The sequence below is a fragment of the Pseudophryne corroboree genome, chromosome 4 (assembly GCF_028390025.1).
Source record: "Pseudophryne corroboree isolate aPseCor3 chromosome 4, aPseCor3.hap2, whole genome shotgun sequence".
Lineage (NCBI taxonomy): Eukaryota > Metazoa > Chordata > Amphibia > Anura > Myobatrachidae > Pseudophryne > Pseudophryne corroboree.
This window is the reverse complement of record NC_086447.1, coordinates 823,586,813-823,609,648: the sequence shown is the minus strand read 5'-3', so window position 1 is coordinate 823,609,648 and position 22,836 is coordinate 823,586,813. Positions and strand designations below refer to the sequence as shown.

The 22,836-nt window shown below is 44.8% G+C and overlaps 1 protein-coding gene across 4 annotated transcripts in view; it reads right to left on the bottom strand.

Annotated features, from left to right (window-relative positions):
• KIF16B (kinesin family member 16B) overlaps positions 1 to 22,836 on the bottom strand; it is a 717,875-nt gene that overhangs the window by 279,802 nt on the left and 415,237 nt on the right. For 2 of the 4 annotated variants that reach the window (XM_063918524.1, XM_063918526.1), the window contains exons 18-19: positions 12,639 to 12,671; positions 12,235 to 12,288 (exon numbers count right to left, since the gene is read on the bottom strand). In XM_063918524.1, the coding sequence (XP_063774594.1) occupies positions 12,235 to 12,288; positions 12,639 to 12,671 (87 nt within the window). The remainder of the gene's footprint in view (positions 1 to 12,234; positions 12,289 to 12,638; positions 12,672 to 22,836) is intronic. The other 2 variants (XM_063918525.1, XM_063918527.1) reach the window with 1 other exon arrangement.

The window sequence follows — 22,836 nt, the reverse complement described above, 5'->3', positions numbered from 1 at the left end:
ACAAGCTGGAAACTGTACACTTCTGAAATCTCATTGTCAGTTATCAATAGGCAGGTATCACTTCTCATTTCTCATTGCCAGTTCTCTGATCTTGCTCATAAATTCATGCGACACTGACAGAGACTGATGAATACATTTGCCCAACTCCGGACACACAGCAATATCCTAAAAGGGACACTACACTGGAGTCGAGTTAGTTGCATGGCAACTGCTCAGGGTTTTTGTAAAATAAATATATATAAGTTATAAGAAATATATATAAAGAATAATATCAGTAAAATCTTTATGTTCTAACATTATACAACATGGTGACATGGATTATCATTTCTCTGACGTCCTAGTGGATGCTGGGAACTCCGTAAGGACCATGGGGAATAGCGGCTCCGCAGGAGACTGGGCACAATTAAAGAAAGCTTTAGGTCACCTGGTGTGCACTGGCTCCTCCCACTATGACCCTCCTCCAAGCCTCAGTTAGATTTTGTGCCCGGCCGAGGTTGGATGCACACTAGGGGCTCTCCTGAGTTTCTAGAAAGAAAGTATATATTTAGGTTTTTTATTTTACAGTGAGACCTGCTGGCAACAGGCTCACTGCAGCGAGGGACTAAGGGGAGAAGAAGCGAACCTACCTGCTTGCAGCTAGCTTGGGCTTCTTAGGCTACTGGACACCATTAGCTCCAGAGGGACCGACCGCATGGAACTGGCCTTGGTGTTCGGTCCCGGAGCCGCGCCGCCGTCCCCCTTACAGAGCCAGAAGTAAGAAGAGGTCCGGAAAATCGGCGGCAGAAGACATCTGTCTTCACCAAGGTAGCGCACAGCACTGCAGCTGTGCGCCATTGCTCCTCATACACACTTCACACTCCGGTCACTGAGGGTGCAGGGCGCTAGGGGGGGGCGCCCTGAGCAGCAATAAAAAGACCTTGGCTGGCAAAAATACCACAATATATAGCCCCAGAGGCTATATATGTGATAATTACCCCTGCCAGAATCCAGAAAAAAGCGGGAGAATAGTCAGCGAAAAAGGGGCGGAGCTATCTCCTTCAGCACACTGGCGCCATTTCTCCCTCACAGCTCCGCTGGAAGGAAGCTCCCTGGCTCTCCCCTGCAGTCTACACTACAGAAAAGGGTAAAAAAGAGAGGGGGGGCACTAAATTTAGGCGCAGTATATATAACAGCAGCTATAGGGGACATAATTCAGTTAGTCCCTGCATTATATAGCGCTCTGGTGTGTGCTGGCATACTCTCACTCTGTCTCCCCAAAGGGCTTTTGTGGGTCCTGTCCTCTGTTAGAGCATTCCCTGTGTGTGTGCGGTGTGTCGGTATGGCTGTGTCAACATGTTTGATGAGGATAATGAGGTGGAGGCGGAGCAGTTGCATATAGAAGGGATGTCACCCCCTGCGGGGCAGACACCTGAGTGAATGGACTTATGGAAGGAATTGCGTGCACGCGTCGACTCCTTACACAAAAAATTTGACGACATGCCGAATGCGGGACAGCCGGCTTCTCAGCTCGTGCCTGTCCAGGTGTCTCAAAGGCCTTCGGGGACTCTAAAACGCCCGCTACCTCAGATGGCAGACGCGGATGTCGACACGGATACTGACACCAGTGTCGACGACGATGAGTCTAGTCTAATGTCCACTAAGGCCATTTGTTGCAGGATTGAAGCAATGAAAGAGGTGTTACACATTTCTGATATAAACCCAGGTACCACTAAAAAGGGTATTATGTTTGGGGAGAAAAAACTACCCGTAGTCTTTCCCCCATCAGAAGAATTAAATGAAGTGTGTGAAGAAGCGTGGGCTTTCCCTGATAAAAGATTGGTAATCTCTAAGAAGTTACTAATGGCGTTCCCTTTCCCGCCAGAGGATAGGTCACGTTGGGAGACACCACCTAGGGTGGATAAAGCGCTCACACGTTTGTCTAAAAAGGTGGCACTACCGTCTCCGGATACGGCCGCCCTCAAGGAACCTGCTGATAGAAAGCAGGAGGCTATCCTGAAGTCTGTATATACACACTCAGGCATTATACTTAGACCTGCTATTGAGTCAGCATGGATGTGCAGTGCTGCCGCTGCGTGGTCAGATTCCCTGTCAGAAAATATTGACACCCTAGACAGGGACACTATTCTGCTAACCATAGAGCATATAAAAGACTCAGTCTTATACATGAGAGATGCACAGAGGGAGATCTGCCGGCTGGCATCTAAAATAAGTGCACTGTCCATTTCTGCTAGGAGAGGCTTATGGACTCGCCAGTGGACAGGGGATGCAGATTCAAAAAGGCACATGGAAGTTTTGCCTTATAAGGGTGAGGAGTTATTCGGGTATGGTCTCTCGGACCTAGTTTCCACAGCAACTGCTGGGAAGTCAGCATTTTTACCCCATGGTTCCCACACAGCCTAAAAAGGCGCCGTTTTATCAGGTACAGTCCTTTCGGACTCAGAAAAACAGGCGTGGAAAAGGCGGGTCCTTTCTGTCCAGAGGCAGAGGTAGGGGAAAAAGGCTGCAACAAACAGCAGGTTCCCAGGAGCAAAAGTCCTCCCCCGCTTCTTCCAAGTCCGCCGCATGACGGTGGGGCTCCACAGACGGAGCCAGGTACGGTGGGGGGCTGCCTCAAAAATTTCAGCGATCAGTGGGCTCGCTCACAGGTGGATCCCTGGATCCTGCAAATAGTATCTCAAGGGTACAAACTGGAATTCGAGGCGTCTCCACCCCACCGGTTCCTAAAATCTGCCTTACCGGCAACTCCCTCAGGCAGGGAGGCTGTGCTAGAGGCAATTCACAAGCTGTATTCCCAGCAGGTGATAGTCAAGGTGCCCCTACTTCAACAAGGACGGGGTTACTATTCCACACTGTTTGTGGTACCGAAACCGGACGGTTCGGTGAGACCCATTTTAAATTTGAAATCCTTGAACACATACATAAAAAAATTCAAGTTCAAGATGGAATCGCTCAGGGCGGTTATTGCAAGCCTGGACGAGGGGGATTACATGGTATCCCTGGACATCAAGGATGCTTACCTGCATGTCCCCATTTACTATCCTCACCAGGAATACATCAGATTTGTGGTACAGGATTGCCATTACCAATTCCAGACGCTGCCGTTTGGACTCTCCACGGCACCGAGGGTGTTTACCAAAGTAATGGCGGAAATGATGATACTCCTTCGAAGAAAGGGAGTTTTAATTATCCCGTACTTGGACGATCTCCTAATAAAGGCGAGGTCCAAGGAGCAGTTGTTGGTGGGAGTAGCACTATCTCAGGAGGTGCTACACCAGCACGGTTGGATTCTGAATATTCCAAAATCACAGCTGGTTCCGACGACACGTCTACTGTTCCTGGGTATGATCCTGGACACAGTCCAGAAAAAAAGTGTTTCTCCCGGAGGAGAAAGCCAAGGAGCTGTCATCTCTAGTCAGAGACCTCCTGAAACCGAAACAGGTATCGGTGCATCACTACACGCGGGTCCTGGGAAAGATGGTGGCTTCTTACGAAGCAATTCCTTTCGGCAGGTTCCATGCCAGAATCTTTCAGTGGGACCTGTTGGACCAGTGGTCCGGATCGCATCTTCAGATGCATCGCCTGATAACCCTGTCTCCAAGAACCAGGGTGTCTCTGCTGTGGTGGCTGCAGAGGGCCCATCTTCTAGAGGGCCACAGATTCGGCATACAGGACTGGGTCCTGGTGACCACGGATGCCAGCCTTCGGGGCTGGGGGGCAGTCACACAGGGAAGAAACTTCCAAGGACTATGGTCGAGTCAGGAGACTTCCCTACACATCAATATTGTGGAACTAAGGGCCATTTACAACGCCCTAAGTCAGGCAAGGCCTCTGCTTCAAAACCAGCCGGTACTGATCCAGTCAGACAACATCACGGCAGTCGCCCATGTAAATCGACAGGGCGGCACAAGAAGCAGGATGGCAATGGCAGAAGCCACAAGGATTCTCCGATGGGCGGAAAATCACGTACTAGCACTGTCAGCAGTGTTCATTCCGGGAGTGGACAACTGGGAAGCAGATTTTCTCAGCAGGCACGACCTCCACCCGGGAGAGTGGGGACTTCATCCAGAAGTCTTCACGCTGATTGTAAATCGATGGGAACGTCCATAAGTGGACATGATGGCGTCCCGCCTAAACAAAAAACTAGAGAGATATTGCGCCAGGTCAAGGGACCCTCAGGCGATAGCTGTGGACGCTCTGGTGACACCGTGGGTGTACCAGTCAGTTTATGTGTTCCCTCCTCTGCCTCTCATACCAAGGGTACTGAGAATAATAAGAAAACGAGGAGTAAGAACAATACTCGTGGTTCCGGATTGGCCAAGGCGAGCGTGGTACCCGGAACTTCAAGAGATGATCTCAGAGGACCCATGGCCTCTGCCGCTCAGACAGGACCTGCTGCAGCAGGGGCCCTGTCTGTTCCAAGACTTACCGCGGCTGCGTTTGACGGCATGGCGGTTGAACGCCGGATCCTGAAGGAAAAGGGCATTCCGGAGGAAGTCATTCCTACGCTGATTAAAGCCAGGAAAGATGTAACTGCAAAGCATTATCACCGCATATGGCGGAAATATGTTGCTTGGTGTGAGGCCGAAAAGGCCCCAACAGAGGAATTTCAACTAGGTCGATTTCTGCATTTCCTACAAACAGGAGTGACTATGGGCCTGAAATTAGGCTCCATTAAGGTACAGATCTCGGCTCTGTCGATTTTCTTCCAGAAAGAACTGGCTTCATTGCCTGAAGTTCAGACGTTTGTGAAGGGAGTGCTGCATATTCAGCCCCCGTTTGTGCCTCCAGTGGCACCTTGGGATCTCAACGTGGTGTTGAGTTTCTTAAAATCACATTGGTTTGAGCCACTTAAAACCGTGGATCTAAAATATCTCACGTGGAAAGTGGTCATGTTATTGGCCTTGGCTTCGGCCAGGCGTGTGTCAGAATTGGCGGCTATGTCATGTAAAAGCCCTTATCTGATTTTCCATATGGATAGGGCAGAATTGAGGACTCGTCCTCAGTTTCTCCCTAAGGTGGTATCAGCTTTTCACTTGAACCAACCTATTGTGGTGCCTGCGGCTACTAGGGACTTGGAGGATTCCAAGTTGCTGGACGTAGTCAGGGCCTTGAAAATTTATGTTTCCAGGACGGCTGGAGTCAGGAAAACTGACTCGCTATTTATCCTGTATGCACCCAACAAGCTGGGTGCTCTTGCTTCTAAGCAGACTATTGCTCGCTGGATTTGTAGCACAATTCAGCAGGCGCATTCTGCGGCTGGACTGCCGCATCCTAAATCAGTAAAAGCCCATTCCACAAGGAAGGTGGGCTCATCTTGGGCGGCTGCCCGAGGGGTCTCGGCTTTACAACTTTGCCGAGCTGCTACTTGGTCAGGGGCAAACACGTTTGCAAAATTCTACAGATTTGATACCCTGGCTGAGGAGGACCTGGAGTTCTCTCATTCGGTGCTGCAGAGTCATCCGCACTCCCCCGCCCGTTTGGGAGCTTTGGTATAATCCCCATGGTCCTTACGGAGTTCCCAGCATCCACTAGGACGTCAGAGAAAATAAGATTTTACTCACCGGTAAATCTATTTCTCGTAGTCCGTAGTGGATGCTGGGCGCCCGTCCCAAGTGCGGATTGTCTGCAATACTTGTACATAGTTACTGTTAACTAAAGGGTTATTGTTGAGCCATCTGTCGAGAGGCTCAGTTGTTTTCATACTGTTAAACTGGGTATTGTATCACGAGTTATACAGTGTGATTGGTGTGGCTGGTAAGAGTCTTACCCGGGATTCAAAATCCTTCCTTATTATGTCAGCTCGTCCGGGCACAGTGTCCTAACTGAGGCTTGGAGGAGGGTCATAGTGGGAGGAGCCAGTGCACACCAGGTGACCTAAAGCTTTCTTTAATTGTGCCCAGTCTCCTGCGGAGCCGCTATTCCCCATGGTCCTTACGGAGTTCCCAGCATCCACTACGGACTACGAGAAATAGATTTACCGGTGAGTAAAATCTTATTTTTTTTTATTGGAAAAAAAAAATGCAGTAAGAGATTATCCCCCCACCCTTTTGTGAGAAGTAATCAGATATACTCAATTATCTTTCGAGTATGATGATATACAGGTTAAGTATCCCATATCCAAATATTCCGAAATACGGAATATTCCAAAATACGGAATTTTTTGAGTGAGAGTGAGATAGTGAAACCTTTGTTTTCTGATTGCTCAATGTACACAAACTTTGTTTAATTCACAAAGTTATTAAAAATATTGTATTAAATGACCTTCAGGCTGTGTGTATAAGGTGTATATGAAACATAAATGAATTGTGTGAATGTAGACACATTATGTTTAATGCAAAAAGTTATTACAAATATTGGCTAAAATGACCTTCAGGCTGTGTGTATAAGGTAACATAAATATATGTAACATAAATGCATTCTGTGCTTAGACTTAGGTCCCATCACCATGATATCTCATTATGGTATGCAATTATTCCAAAATACGGAAAAATCCGATATCCAAAATACTTCTGGTACCAAGCATTTTGGATAAGGGATACTCAACCTGTAGTTATTATATTTGAAAGAAAGCATGGTTTTGAACAGTGCAAGAAGATAGTAATTTAAAATAACAATACCAAGAAAAAGCATAATAAAAGGAGTCTCTTCATTTTATTTTGAAGAATCTCTGCGAAATTAATTGAAGCTGTCCAAACCGTAGTCTATGACTCAGCCGTGGCGGACACTGTTACAATTTGACACCTATAATGGAGTCAAATTCCGGAGTAAAAATATATAATTACAGATGTGTCCTTATACAGTGACTCAAGTTTCGCCAAATAGTCCCTCTCGGTGCACCAGGTCCTGTGTGACTGCAGAGCATTTATTTCACTCAAAATATGCATTTTAAACCACATAATTAAAACAAAGAGAAGCAAAAAATTGCTTTGCTGGTGTACAGTCGGCCTGATGCAGAGTTGTACGCAAACCGATGGCTTGTGCACAACTAGGATATCAGGAAAACCCGTTCTGCATAGTCGCACGCAGAACCCCCTTAGCCACAGCCTGATTCACAGGCTGCAGACGTTTGGATGCAAGGAGGAGGTGGCACTGGTCGCAGCAGAGGATCACAGAAGCTTGCAGTAGGTGTCTATTTACACAAAACACCTCATGCAGCATTAAGATGCATCCACCTCTGAATCACCCCCCAGTGACCACTGGGGCTGGCGGCATTTGTATATCGGCGTACAACTGTGTAAAAAAAGGCTCCCATGTGAGCAGCGGCAGCTGTTCCTCACACCAAGTTCCATCGTGCTTCATCTGCATCATTGTATGTCAGTTATACCAATTCTTGGTACAACATGTGCAGCTTTTCGCTGTGCCTGTGATGCAACTATGAAGTAAAATGTACGTTTTCGCGTCTCAGAGTGTTTCAGCCATGCCAGGCTTCTTGTGCCGTAAAAGCATAAAGACACTCCGTGTATGAGGATACAGCTATAAGCACAAGAAACTGCAACAGGAGGCCAATACGAATTATAAAGCCTCAAATCTGAGATTTAAAAAACAGTAGTTCTCAAACCTGTCCTCATATCTCAACATATCAGAATTTGGTGTCTCCTCAGAGGCACAGGTGGAATATCAGTGTCAATACAATCTGATATCACCACCTGAGATTTTGAAAATTATTTTTTTCAGTGGGGTACTAGAAATAGGGTGTTCAGTCCAAGGAGCCACCTTTTTCCTCTATAGTTGTGTATACATTGTAAACTTGAAGGTGAGGCGCCTTCATTTTGGTATTGGCACTTCCTTCCATCTACCCTTAGGTGTTTTAATTAGCACAGGTTCCTACATTGCTGATTACATATCAGAATGGGATCTATTTAAAAGATAAGACCTTGATAAATGTATATAATGTGTTAGTATTAGGGATGTAGGGACCCATCTACCAAAGTTCACCTGGACATGGTGGATGCGCCCAAAGTTTTGGCTAAATGTGTGCTAAGAACTTCACTTATACTCCATGTTAATTGTAGGAGTTTATCAAAATAATTTGTAACTATTAGTATTATTAGTGCTTAGAGTGTGCACCTGCATTCCCCCCCCCCCCCCCCCCCCCATGTGGTACTAGAAGCCTCAGTACAATAGCACCTCTTATTAAGTTTAAGAATAAGGTGTGCAGTCCAAGTAACCCCCTTTTTCCTCATGAGAATGGATACAGAAAGTGCGCAGTGTTCGTAACCTTGAGGGACAGTTTGTTTTTAAAAAAAACATGGTGACTGTCTACCTATTTTAAACGACAGTAATAAAATTGGCAAAACAAAATCAAATACTTATTTGACATTTTGTACGCGCCTAGCAAGTCAGTTTATGAACATTACCGTTGCTTTTAAGGCTCCAGGACAAAAAAAGCTATATTTGAGCGTATTTCTACCATTTCGTAAAGAACGAAGATGCTTTGAGGACAAATACTTTTACAGTAAAAGCAGGAATATTATTCAACCCAAAATGTGCTATACCTTTGAATTATTCAAATGCTTCCTGAGATATGCTTTTAAACCATTTTCCTTGCTGGCGAAATCTTACAGTAATGGATGTGTATGTACTTGCACAAATTCCGAGATTTGCAAGTGAATACTGACTGACATATCTTTATGTTTTCTATTAAAATAAGGAGACAGCCATCTTTTGATTTGCGATATAATGTCTTACCTTGGAAACTACAGTCAGATTAAGGGCCTAATCTTGTGAGTTGATAAACAGCACCAATTTCTTCATGTCTTTCTATTAAATTGCTCTGGTTTCCAGGGCCACACGTCATAGAAAAGCGTGAGGTAAATTTCATGAATAACATTGAAAGGCAAATATGATTGCGAGGTGTTTTCACAGATCACAAGCCAAAAGAAGGTAGCAGTTTGCTTAACTTTAAAGTTTGTGCTCGTAGTAAAAAAAAGGAAACGTGGGACAGAAAATGTAGATAATACCAGGAATAAAGTGTGATCTGGTTCCAAGGGCTCGACGTCAGGGACTCAGTGTAATCGTTCTGTGCGCTCAGTGGTATGATCCCCTCCTGTTGGGTAAATGGAGGTCGCTTGCACACCTTGGTATTATGGTCTGTACTGGACATAAGAGGTTTGTGCTTGTACGTCAGGGAAGTCTCTCCCCTCCCCCCCCCCCCCCCCCAGCCCCCCCACTCCTTGCATCTCTGCAACCTACTCTGAGTCAGTCCAGTTACTGTACTGGTCTGAGAAGAAATTGGATTGCATCAGGAGGCATGGCTTAACGGGTAGCACAGAAATTGTTAAACATCACAGCACATGATGAAAATATATTGAGGTTGATTTTGCAGGTTGGAGTGTGTAATGCTCAGCAGAGCAAATATACATTTAATAAAAAAATATATTTTAACACTTGATTATGTGCTGGCTTCCCAATCCCCAATTGTACATGAATCATTCTTTGTTTGTGAAAAACAAGGGGTTCCGTCAGGGCCGGTGCTAGGGTGTTCGGCGCCCGCCTGCAAACTATAAATTTGCGCCCTACCATACTTTACAAAGGGACAGCGCGCGCCTTTGGTGCACACCGAAGGAGGAGTGTGGTTTTACACGGAAGGGGAAAGGCCACACAATAGTACCCCCATTTCAAATTACGCCACAGTAGCACAATCTTATTCACATAACATCGGACGTACTACTGCTTCTTATACACAAAATTCCCCCTGTCGTAATGCCGCTTACACAAAATCCCCCCTGTAGTAGTGCCGCTTACACAAAAGCCCCCCTGTAGCAGTGCCGCTTACACAAAATTCCCCCTGTAGCAGTGCCGCTTACACAAAATCCCCCCTGTACCAGTGCCGCTTACACAAAATCCCCCCTGTACCAGTGCCGCTTACACAAAATCTCCCCTGTAGCAGTGCCGCTTACACCCTGTAGCAGTGCCGTTTACACGAAATCCCCCCTGTAGCAGTGCCGCTTACACAAAAGCCCCCCTGTAGCAGTGCCGCTTACACAAAATCCCCCCTGTACCAGTGCCGCTTACACAAAATCCCCCCTGTAGCAGTGCCGCTTACACAAAATTCCCCCTGCAGCAGTGCCGCTTACACAAAATCCCCCCCTGTACCAGTGCCGCTTACACAAAATCCCCCCTGTAGCAGTGCCGCTTACACAAAATCTCCCCTGTAGCAGTGCCGCTTACACCCTGTAGCAGTGCCGTTTACACGAAATCCCCCCTGTAGCAGTGTCGCTTACACAAAAGCCCCCCTGTAGCAGTGCCGCTTACACAAAATCCCCCCTGTACCAGTGCCGCTTACACAAAATCCCCCCTGTAGCAGTGCCGCTTACACAAAATCCCCCCTGTACCAGTGCCGCTTACACAAAATCCCCCCTGTACCAGTGCCGATTACACAAAATCCCCCCTGTACCAGTGCCGCTTACGCAAAATCCCCCCTGTACCAGTGCCGCTTACACAAAATCCCCCCTGTACCAGTGCCGCTTACACAAAATCCCCCCTGTAGCAGTGCCGCTTACACAAAATCCCCCCTGTACCAGTGCCGCTTACACAAAATCCCCCCTGTAGCAGTGCCGCTTACACAAAATCCCCCCTGTATCAGTGCCGCTTACACCCTGTAGCAGTGCTGTTTACACGAAATCCCCCCTGTAGCAGTGCCGCTTACACAAAATCATCACCGTAGCAGTGTCGCTTACACAAAAGTCCCCCTGTAGCAGTGCCGCTTACACAAAATCCCCCCTGTACCAGTGCCGCTTACACAAAATCCCCCCTGTAGCAGTGCCAATTACACAACATCCCACCTGTAGCAGTGCCGCTTACACAAAATCCCCCCTGTAGTAGTGTCACTTACACAAAATACCCCCTGTAGTAGTACCGCTTAGACAAAATTCCGCCTGTGGTAGTGCCGCTTACACACATTTTGCCCACCCAGTCACACAGATACACACACGCAGATACACACACATACATACACACATAAATACACACATATACATACACAAACATACACACACACACACACACACACACACACACACACTTTCTCAAGCTCACTCACTCTCTTTACATCTTCCTACCAAAAGGAAGTGTGGCTGGCAGGAGCTGTCCATCTTTCTGTTCTTCCTCTTGATCAGTCTGGTCCCGTGTAGCTCTGCCTCCTTTTTGTCTCTTCCTTCCTGGCCTACCCAGTGCACACTCTGGCTGGCTCTGCACTGTCACACAGTCAGGGAGGGGGAGAGGAAGTTGAAAGCTGCCGGCGCCGCTACCTGTCACAGTGTGCCAGGCACAGCAGCCGGCAGCAGCAGGGGGAACAGGCGGCGCAGCAGCAGGGATGCAGGGCAGCTAGAGCACCTCTCCTGCCTGGCGCCTACCTGCACTGCATTCTTTTGCTGAGCGGATAGCGCCCGGGCCTGGGTTCCATATTGTGTAAAGTGTCTTTTAACTTACTGCCATTTTCATGTATTTGAATAAATGGGTGTGTATATTATATTTGCGACCAATCAGATGCAGTCATCACTAGCAGCTTCGCAAGTCATGCCCCTTCAGTAGGCTGTGTTTAAGACTTTTCGGCAGCCATGTTTGTCCTAACATCAGAACATGCCCAGAACACACCCTTACTGTACTTTCATTGCCACATGCTTATAGTTTATAGTCAGTTATACCCATTTCAAACATTAAACCCGGGAAATTCCTGGGTCTATAAAACCAGGAATCTGACCCTGGTCAAGGCAAGTTTCTATACACACATACCAAAACCCAGAGTTGGGCAAATATAAAGGTTTTTGATGTAGGTGTGAAAGGGGTATTAGAAAACATGACACACACATATTCTTATGACTGCTAAAACTCCTATACCTAGACATGGAACATACAGTACATAGAGCATCATTCTACAAAACTATGGATCCATAAACTGTGCACCCACATGCGTACAGGGGTGTTGATAGCTTCAATCTATGGTTCCATCTCTTTCTCACTTCTACATGGTATGAATGGCTTATGTTTATGAAATCCATTGACTTTAAGATGATTGATTTATCTTGGACAGTGTGCTTTACTCATTTCCAAATGTTTTTCCGTAACTACACATTTACGGTCTTCAGCACATTTTTAACACCATATTTACCCTCTCTATGCCTCACCCTTACATTTTCCTAAATAATCTTATAAATACTTAAAACAAAATAGATAATACAACAAACAACAAAGAATAGCCCAATTAGCACATTTTATCCTTTGTTGTTTTAATACCTTTTAGTTTCCAGTTTTTCAAGTTCTTCTCTTTGTTGTCTTTCAAATTCCAGTCTGGTAAGAAAGGAGAAGACATTTAGTTATATAAGGAACTTTGTATTAAAGAATATCGGGTAATGAATGATGACCATGGAAAATGTATTCAAGAGGAAGCCTTAATAAGATGGTTTATTTTTATTTTTTTCAGTTTTCACGGGAAATGAAAAATGGTATTGACCAAAGCTACTAATTAGGTTTCCAGCTGCTGGGCACATCTATTTGAAAGTTTAAATGTAAATGAATTTCTTTAGGAGAAACTATTTAAGTGGTAATGTTAAATAAGACAGATAAATGATTAGCACAGTCTTTGCAAGTTCACTACATTCAGACATGGCAATCAATACATAGAAATTGAGTTTCTCTACCTTAGACAGATTGGTCCTTTTACAGGGAAAAAGCTGCCACCGGAGGTAGAGAGAAAGCAAAGTGATCAATTGTGAAAAGGTTAAAAGGAAAAGAAGAAAGAAAGAAAAAAAAATATATAAAGAACAAAATGTGTTCAGAACTATTGTCAAAGATTACCATTAATAAACTGCATAAAATACTGATCCCAATACGCATAAAGAACATAAATATGTCACTTTAGTTTAGTGATATATTTTACTGATCTGAGTGCAAAAATGATTTAATGCAAATGTAAACATTCAGGCCCACTGAAAGAGCTAAAGAAAAATTAGCAGTAAACAACGTAATTCTAGTGAATTCATTTTATTATGAAAACATTAACAAAAATAAAAAAGGTATCGTTATGCGAGGGAGGGCATTACACACAACTCCTGTGACTATGAATGGATGCAGGGAAAGGGTATGGATGAGAGATGTACTTCTTCTGCAGGCTGAAGGAGTGGAGTTGGGAGATATCATGAGACAAATGAAGAGTTACCTGCACGCTGTAAATGTTTCTAATATGTTTGTAATAGGATTTTGATCCAGATTGGGATATGGGAATGAAGGACAGTTCTCAGTCAAGGATAACAGCTAAAGGGAAATTATTTATTGTGATATCAACAGAAACAGAGATGTCTGGAAGCAGGAGCTTTTTACTCCTCCGTCTGTGCCCCCTCCTCTGTAGCCAGCGCCCATCAGCACAACAGAGTCTGAGACTTAGAGGGGCACAGACTCTATTGCGCATGCGTAAATCTCCGGGGTCATGGTGTCGGAGGCCAGTTTCCCAGAGATTTCCTTAATGCGCAATCACGGGAAAAATGGCCACGCGCTATTTACTGGAGATTTATTGAGCGATGCTGCCAACGATGGGGAACTCCATAGAGGCGAATATTTAAAAAATGGGTGCAGGGTGTGCGGTGTGGGCCCCAGGTGTGCGGTGTGGGCCCCCTTGGACCCTGGGGGTTCCACTGCACCCATTATAGATAAGCCACTGTCTGGCAGGTAACTTCTGTTGGCTGGTGGGAATAGTATTATGACTTATTTATTTGAATGAGTGAGTTTGCGAGCATACATCCATGATGTACTGGCAGGACGACATTCAGTAATACTGGCCAACACACAGGTACCAGAGGATAGATACACTAAGGTATCTTATGCATTGAGACGATCATTTAAAGTACTCTAGAAGTGGCGTGCACTATTGTTTCTTAGAAAAATACATAACAGTGCTAGTTAAAAAAAACAAAAAAACGAATTGAATGCATGTTATATTTTCTGCTTCTCTGAGCAATTCACAGGAACTTGTTGTTCATCTTCTAATCTACTATCTATCTATCTATCTATCTATCTATCTATCTATCTATCTATCACACATAAACATAAGGTTTGTGCAATAAGTTTCTGGATGTACAAAAAGTATTATATTTACAAAGTGAACATTACATATTTTTCAAAGTATTCGCCAGAGGAGTCTATATGCAAAACTGCATGCGCTCAAACCACTGAATCAGCTGGACCAGTCCAAAGCAGGAATCTCTTCTACATGCTGGATGAAGGTCTCCACTGCAACTTCTGGTGACTCAAAATTAATCCCATGCATCTTGCACTTGATTTGTAGTAACACAAACAAATAGCATGAGGCCAAGTCTGAACAGTAGTGTGTATGACCAAGCTCCTGGATGCATTCATGGGCCAGAAAATCCACAGTTTTCCTGGACTTGTAGGCAGTTGCATTCTCGTGATGGAGAAGGTCACCATGAAAAAGAGATCTTGGCCGGCACCTGCAAATTGGCTTCACATTCACATGCCAAGTGGCCATGTTATTATGACCATCAGTTTAGTATTTTGTTGGGCCACTTTTTGCCCTTAACAAGGCTTGAATTGTTCTAGTTATGGATTTTATTGGTATGTGTTGTTGTGAATATTAGCCCAAATATGATCATCTGCATCTCCATATCGTTTCTGCCAACCTGAAGACTGATGATGTTGCAAGAAGGGTCCTTGCATTTGTGCTGTTGACCTCACCCTACCAACTGCATGGCGTGATTGAAAACGTGACTCACGTCCACTTCCTGGGCAAACCGGGGGTGTCTCACTCTGTTTGCAGCAGATAGCTTCCGTAGCCAATACAATGTAATGTGTGGCATACTATACATTGAGAAAATAATTGATCCAAGATTCAGATTATCCATAATTTAATGCCCTGTTGTCCATCTGTGGGACTGAACAAGTCTGCCCACTCTCCATTCATATTGAGCAAACTATGATTACCACAGGCCTTATGCTCAGATCAAGTTTTCGTCTGCTGATTCACTCTGTGCGCTGCCCTCAAAAATATCATCCGTTTTTTTCCTAATGCTTGCACTGCTGCTGCAACTCATCTTCAAACATTACAGTGCATCCAGAAAGTATTCACAGCGCTTCACTTTTTTCACTTATTGTTATGTTACAGCCTTATTCCAAAATGGAATCATTTACATTTTCCCCTCAAAATTCTACACACAATACCCTATAATGACAAAGTGAAAAAGTTTTTTTGAGATTTTTACGAATTTATTACAAATAAAAAAATAAGAAATCACATGTACATAAGTATTCACAGCCTTTGCTCAATACTTTGTTGATGCCCCTTTGGCAGCAATTACAGCCTCAAGTCTTTTTGAATATGATGCCACACGCTTGGTACACCAATATTTGGGCAGTTTCGCCCATTCCTCTTTGCAGCACCTCTCAAGCTCCATCAGGTTGGATGGGAAGCGTCGGCGCACAGCCATTTTCAGATCTCTCCAAAGATGTTCAATCGGATTCAAGTCTGGGCTGTGGCTGGGCCACTCAAGGACATTCACAGAGGTGTCCTGAAGCCACTCCTTTGATATCATGGCTGTGTACTAGGGGTCATTGTCCTGCTGAAAGATGAACCGTCACCCCAGAGGTCAAGAGCGCTCTGGAGCAGGTTTTCATCCAGGATGTCTCTGTACATTGCTGCATTCATCTTTCCTTCTATCCTGACTAGTCTCCCAGTTCCTGCAGCTGAAAAACATCCCCAAAGCATGATGCTGCCACCACCATGCTTCAGTGTAGGGATGGTATTGGCCTGGTGATGAGCGGTGCCTGGTTTCCTCCAAACATGACGTCTGGCATTCACGCCAAAGAGTTCAATCTTTGTCTTATCAGATGGTCTGAGAGTCCTTCAGCTGCATTTTGACAAACTCCGGGCAGGCTGCCATGTGCTTTATACTAAGGTGTGGCTTCCCTCTGGCCACACTACCATACAGGCCTGATTGGTGGATTGCTGCAGAGATAGTTGTCCTTCTGGAAGGTTCTCCTCACTCCACAGAGGAATGCTGTAGCTCTGATAGAGTGACCATCGGGTTCTTGGTCACTTCCCTGACTAGGGCCCTTCTCCCCCGATCGCTCAGTTTAGATGGCCAGCCAGCTCTAGGAAGAATCCTGGTGGTTCCAAACTTCTTCCATTTACGGATGATGGAGGCCACTGTGCTCATTGGGACCTTCAAAGCAGCAGATATTTTTCTGTACGCTTCCCCAGATTTGTGCCTCAATACAATCCTGTCTCGGAGGTCTACAGACAATTCCTTTGACTTCATGCTTGGTTTGTGCTCAGACATGCACTGTAAAGTGTGGGACCTTATAGAGACAGGTGTGTGCCTTTCCAAATCAAGTCCAATCAACTGAATTTACAACAGGTGGACTCCAATTAAGCTGTAGAAACATCTCAAGAATGATCAGTGGAAACAGTATGCACTTGAGCTCAATTTTGAGCTTCATGCCAAAGGCTGTGAATACTTATGTACATGTGATTTCTTAGTTTTTTATTTTTAATAAATTGCAAAAATAAAAAAACCTATTTTCACGTGGTCATTATGGGGTATTGTGTGTAGAATTTTGATGGCACAAATTAATTTATTCCATTTTGGAATAAGGCTGTGACATATTGAAGGCAAATATCTAAAGTCAATAAAGTGGAACCAGAACTGGACCATGCTAAGCTGGGTTTTAGAAAGCTATCTACTCCAAGTCAATTTGCTTTGACCAAGACAAGGGGTAGATGGAAGAGTTAAAAGCTGGAAGCCATAGGCACTAACTACTATAGTTACGGTAATGCAGCTTGACACTGAAAGAAATCAAACAGAAAGTACAATTGGGCAGTTCATGACAGACCCCATAGCTAGTCTCTTGCACTTTGTACTGAAGGATTAAGATGTCTGCACGCTATATTCAACAGAAGACATTGCAATCATGTAATATGTCAGAAATAGTGCATGGAAAAACATTGCGAACACTCATTTACACAAAACCCAAGAAAGTCTAATAAACCACCACCACTGGAATCTTTACTATTACTATAATATTTAATGATGATACATTCAAATCATTGCACTGTTTACTAACAATCATATCTCACAGTAGCCTATATTTAATGTGTACTGTAGCTTCACTGGGAACTTCTTCCGTGTTGTAAGCGTAACCTTGTGAGGTTGCTGCTACACTTCAGTCTCTTATGCCATCTATTCCTGAAACTCAACAAGACCAAGACCAAATCTATTGTTTTTCCTCATCCCAGGGTCCCTCCATCTCTCCCCCAATCTCTCTCTATTGATAACATCACCATCTCCTCTGTCCCTCAAGTCCCGCTGCCTCGGTGTCACCCTAGACTCCGCGCTCTCCATCATCCACATTTAGGCCATCTCTCAATCTGCAACTTCCAGCTCCGTAACATTGCCAGAATGCTACCCTTTTATTACCCTTGACACCACCAAAGCTCTCATACACAAGTTGATCATTTACCACCTTGACTACTGCAACCACTTTCTCTTTGATCTCCGTTGGCATATCTATAATGGATGCTGGGAAGGGGAAGGGGGGGGGGGGGGGGTTAGCAGTGTCCACACCGCACACCATGCACCTATGTTTAAATACCGGGTGCAACTATTTTCCCAGAGGTTTGCGCAGGTTCAGTAGAGAAGTCTCGGGAACTAGGCGTCTGTGCCATTTACCTGGAGACCTGCACATGTATAGTAGACTAGCATAATGATGGAGTCTACCGTACCGCAGAGAGGAGGGGGCCCACACGGAAGTCTGCACATGGTCCCCCTCATCTCTTAAACTGTCCCTATTGGTCTCTTTCTTCCTCTCTCCATTTCAATCTATTTTCACTGCTGATGCTTTTCTCATTTTCCTCTCTCGCCGTACATAGTCTGCTTCCATCCTCTGCAGCCTGCTTCACTGGCTCCCCATCCAGCTCTGAGTCCAGTTTAAACTACTCACCCTCACTTACAAGGCCTTAAACTATTATTCGTCTTCCTATAGATCTAATCACACTCCATCCCACACTCTCTGCTCCTCCAGAGACCAACAACTCTGCTCCACTCTGGTCATTTAATCTCATGCTCGCCTCCAGGATTTCAATGGATGTGTCCCCATCCTCTGGAACTCACTCACTAACCCAGCTTTCAATGTACCCTTAAAACATACCTTTTTCATTAAAAGTGTACTAGCCTTCCTGATAATTCGATACTGTTCTCCTCCAACTGTACACTATGTATAGCACCCTTCCCAGTTCACCCTCCATCTGTTCATCCCTTCCAATTAGTATGTAAGCTCTTACAGACAGGCTCCTCTATCTTCTTGTTCTTCCCTTGCACTATCCAGGTCACCAGTGCTCCACTACCTTGTCTCCTCCCTTTCGACTACTCTGACTCGGTTTGCTTGTCCATTCGTTGGGAACAGGACCACTGATCTTGTTTCTGCTTCCTCCTGCTAGCTTCTGCGAGTTTCCTACACGGTATGCGGTTAAAATACCACCTGTCGGGATCCCAGCTGTCTCAATACTGCCCCGGGATCCTGACAGGGGTACTATAGTGCCATTGGAATACTGACGAAGTAGGTGATTACCCCTCTGTGGGTGTTCACGACACCCGTAGAGGGATAATAGAACCTGTGGCAAGCAAAGCTCGCCACCGAGCCTGCAAGGGGCTTCATTACGCTCGCCCCTTTGTCAGCATTCTGGCGCACTGGATGCAGATGTTGGTACGCTGATGCATTCGGCATCCCGTGCGCCGGCATTTCATACCAATGTCCCCCACACTTACCCCTATTAAGCTGCCTAACCCAGTATGTGGTGTGATTATAATGTTTGGTATTTATTCTATGTGCGTATGCTACGGTCTGCCATTGTGTACTATATTTATGAGCTGTTACCCTCTTTACACTTTGTGGAACCTTTCCAAAAGTTAATTATAATAATCCTCTCTTTCATTTGTTCAACAAAATCACATAATTATCCTAAATACTGTAAGCATTAATCAGAATATGAAGGTATAGTGGAAGCTTTGCTTCCAGCTCTTCACCTGGATAGCCTCTTGCCGGAGCCCATGTGCCCACAAGAGATATTTGGTAAATCTCATAATTGTTTCATTTCTTATTGTCATGATATGCAACAATTAGAAATCAATGTAGTACAATTCGCAATACTGGTAAAATATGCCCCTGAACATCTCTACTATAGTATGTTAAAAGGAATGTATACTAGAATTGCAGCAGACATAGCAGGGCTAGGCAACCTGTGGCACTCCAGTTACTATGCAACTCCCAGCATGCCCTGCCACTGCTTTAGTATACTCTAATCAGCCAAATTGTGGCAGAATAGGTTGGGATGTGTAGTTCCACAGCAGCTGGAGTGCCAGAGGCATACTTGCCTACACTTAAAAACTCCTCACCAGGATAAGCCCGGGGAGGAGATTCAGCTAGCCAGAGCAGGGAGCGGGGCCAGGTCATGCATCATTATGATCCGCCCCCCAAATGTTGCGATTCGCAGGTCCACTAGTAGGGCATGGCTAAATTAAATTTCTCGTCTTTTAGCCCCACCCCCTCTATTCGGCTCCAGGATTTCCCCGTTAACCTCTTTATCCTGCCCACTTAACTAGCAAGCTGGCAGGACGTGGGAGATGCGGACACTCTCCCGTGTGTGCGGAGGACTGCCTGTAAAATCGGGAGTCTCCCGGCACTTGCGGGAGAGTAGGCACTTATAGCCAGAGGTTGCCTACCCACTCAGATATAAAATTGTTTTCGACTCAGCAAACAATAAAGTGTATTTCTGCTCCTAGTGACTAATAATTACAGGTCAGTGAAAGAAACAAAAAAGCATGTTAAATTAACCATTTTTCAAAATAACAGAGCAGGCACGGCATTGACTGGCAGCGTTAAAATACTCAACAGATTTGCGATTTTAAAACATGGTGTATAATTTAAATCGTGTCTAGGCAAAGCCATACCACGCTAAACAAACAGAATAAAATCAAGAAAATAAATAAGTACTAGAAATGAAAATGAATAAAGATAAACAAACATAACGGTGCGCCTAGGTACACATTTCATAATCAATACACCTTTCCCAACTGCAGATACAGACGAGTCTGCGTGGGTGGTCTTCTGTATGCCGGCCCGTCTGCGTAACCTTCAATTTAAGTCTCAAAGTCACTGAAGATTTTTCAAGAAAGCCTGCAAAGTGTCATGAATAGATGATGGGTCAAGTGTGGCCACTTATAACGAGTTCCAGTAACAAAATATGTCTCTGTCCTGGGTGTTTCTGCAATATATATGCAGAAGAGAACTGGCTCATGGCCGTGTCGCCAAAGTGAAATAATACTCTGAGTCATTTCCATTAAGTCTCTCGCACCTAGTACGAGATAGGTGTAAGTACAGATGATAATGAATGGAAAACGTGGGGTGATACATACGCATTAGGACGTAAGTATAGTCACATTCACATTTTTTTTTTGCAATCCATTCACTTTCAGAAAGCATTTGGACCCTTGTGTGATTCAGAATCAAGGCCTTAATTTATAGATAATGGCAAAACAGAGATAGTTGTCAAAAATAATACAACACTAATACGACAAATGTTTTGCGAATACCAAAAAAGTCCAAAACTGTTACACAAACCTTTTGTAACTTTGAGGTGAAGTTATGCAGTCACCTAACATGAGATGTGCAGTGCCTACAGGGAGTATGACAAAAAGGACACCTGAAACGGTGCAAGAGTATTTTTGACTGTACGCTTACACAGCAAACCTGACAATCTGCTGTCCGCTGGCAGGGTTGCAAAATCTACAGTACAGTATGAAAGGTAATTGTGAAAGTCATCTTGGGCAGAATCATATAAAATGAGTTTGAATTAAGAAAGCTACCAAATTTATTTTGTGCATGGTGGTAAATGTAAATATTCGTCTGCATAGAAAGTTTGCCCGGCCCTATACATATGTTTGGTTTGCTACTTATCATCGAGAACCTACATCAACTTATACTTGGTGGAAATGATATGCCTAGAAACATGCATATTTACAATTCCATCCAATTCTGCATGGCCTGCAGTTAGGTCACTATACCCACACATCCAACTCTGCATGACCTGCAGTTAGGTCACTATACCCATCCATCCAACTCTACATGACCAACAGTTAGGTCACCATACCCACAATATTCATCTCTGTGTGACCTGCAGTTAGGTTGCCATACCCACAACATTCATCTCTGCGTGACCTGCAGTTTGGTCACTATACCCACACATCCAACTCTGCATGACCTGCAGTTAGGTTACTACACCCAAACATCCAACTCTGCATAACCTGCAGTTAGGTCACTATGCCCTCACATCCAACTCTGCATGACCTGCAGTTAAGTCACTATACCCATCCATCCAACTCTGCATGTCCTGCAGTTAAGTCACTATACCCATCAATCCAACTCTGCATGACCTGCAGTTAGGTCACTATACCCATCCATCCAACTCTGCATGACCTGCAGTTAGGTCACTACACCCACACATCCAACTCTGCATGACCTGCAGTTAGGTCACTATACCCACACATCCAACTCTGCATGACCTGCAGTTAAGTCACTATACCCATCCATCCAACTCTGCATGACCTGCAGTTAAGTCACTATACCCATACATTCAACTCTGCATGACCTGCAGTTAGGTCACTACACCCACACATCCAACTCTGCATGACCTGCAGTTAGGTCAATATACACATACATCCAACTCTGCATGACCTGCAGTTAGGTCAATATACACATACATCCAACTCTGCATGACCTGCAGTTTGGTCACTACACCCACAACATTCATCTCTGCATGACCTGCAGTTAGGTCACTATACCCATCCATCCAACTCTGCATGACCTGCAGTTAGGTCACTATACCCATACATCCAACTCCGCATGACCTGCAGTTAGGTCGCCATACCCACAACATTCATCTGTGTGTGACCTGCAGTTAGGTCGCAATACCCACAACATTCATCTCTGCATGACCTGCAGTTAGGTCGCTATAACCATCCATCCAACTCTGCATGACCTGCAGTTAGGTCGCCATACCCACAACATCCATCTCTCCATGACCTGCTGTTAGGTCACTATACCCTCACATCCAACTCTGCATTACCTGCAGTTAGGTCGCTATACCCACACATCCAACTCTGCATGACCTGCAGTTAGGACGCCATACCCACAACATTCATCTCTGTGTGACCTGCAGTTAGGTCGCCATACCCACAACATCCATCTCTCCATGACCTGCTGTTAGGTCACTATACCCTCACATCCAACTCTGCATTACCTGCAGTTAGGTCGCTATACCCACACATCCAACTCTGCATGACCTGCAGTTAGGTCGCCATACCCACAACATTCATCTCTGTGTGACCTGCAGTTAGGTCGCCATACCCACAACATTCATTTCTGTGTGACTTGCAGTTAGGTCGATATAATATACTCCACTTAGGCGCCTTCCAAATTTAACATGTCATATTACTTATGGCTGTTTCTCTTCAATCTTATACTTGTATTTCACAACCTATAAAACTGTGTGTTTGTGTTCACCCTTAGGTAAAAACATCAAATGCCACACATGTAGAGAAAGAAAAAACACAATAGTGTAAAAATCGTTTTCATAGAATGTCCAATATGTTTAACACATCTCACTCACAAAGTTCCCAGAGATTTTAGGCACATCATGGTATCTTTATGCTCAAGATTTCCTCAAATAGACTCCACAAGAAATCCAAAATGGACCACAAATTTTGTGAAGTAGGTGAAACTTCTCTATATCTCTGCTGGGCTGACTTCTGGATCTTCTTGCGCATTCTACAAACC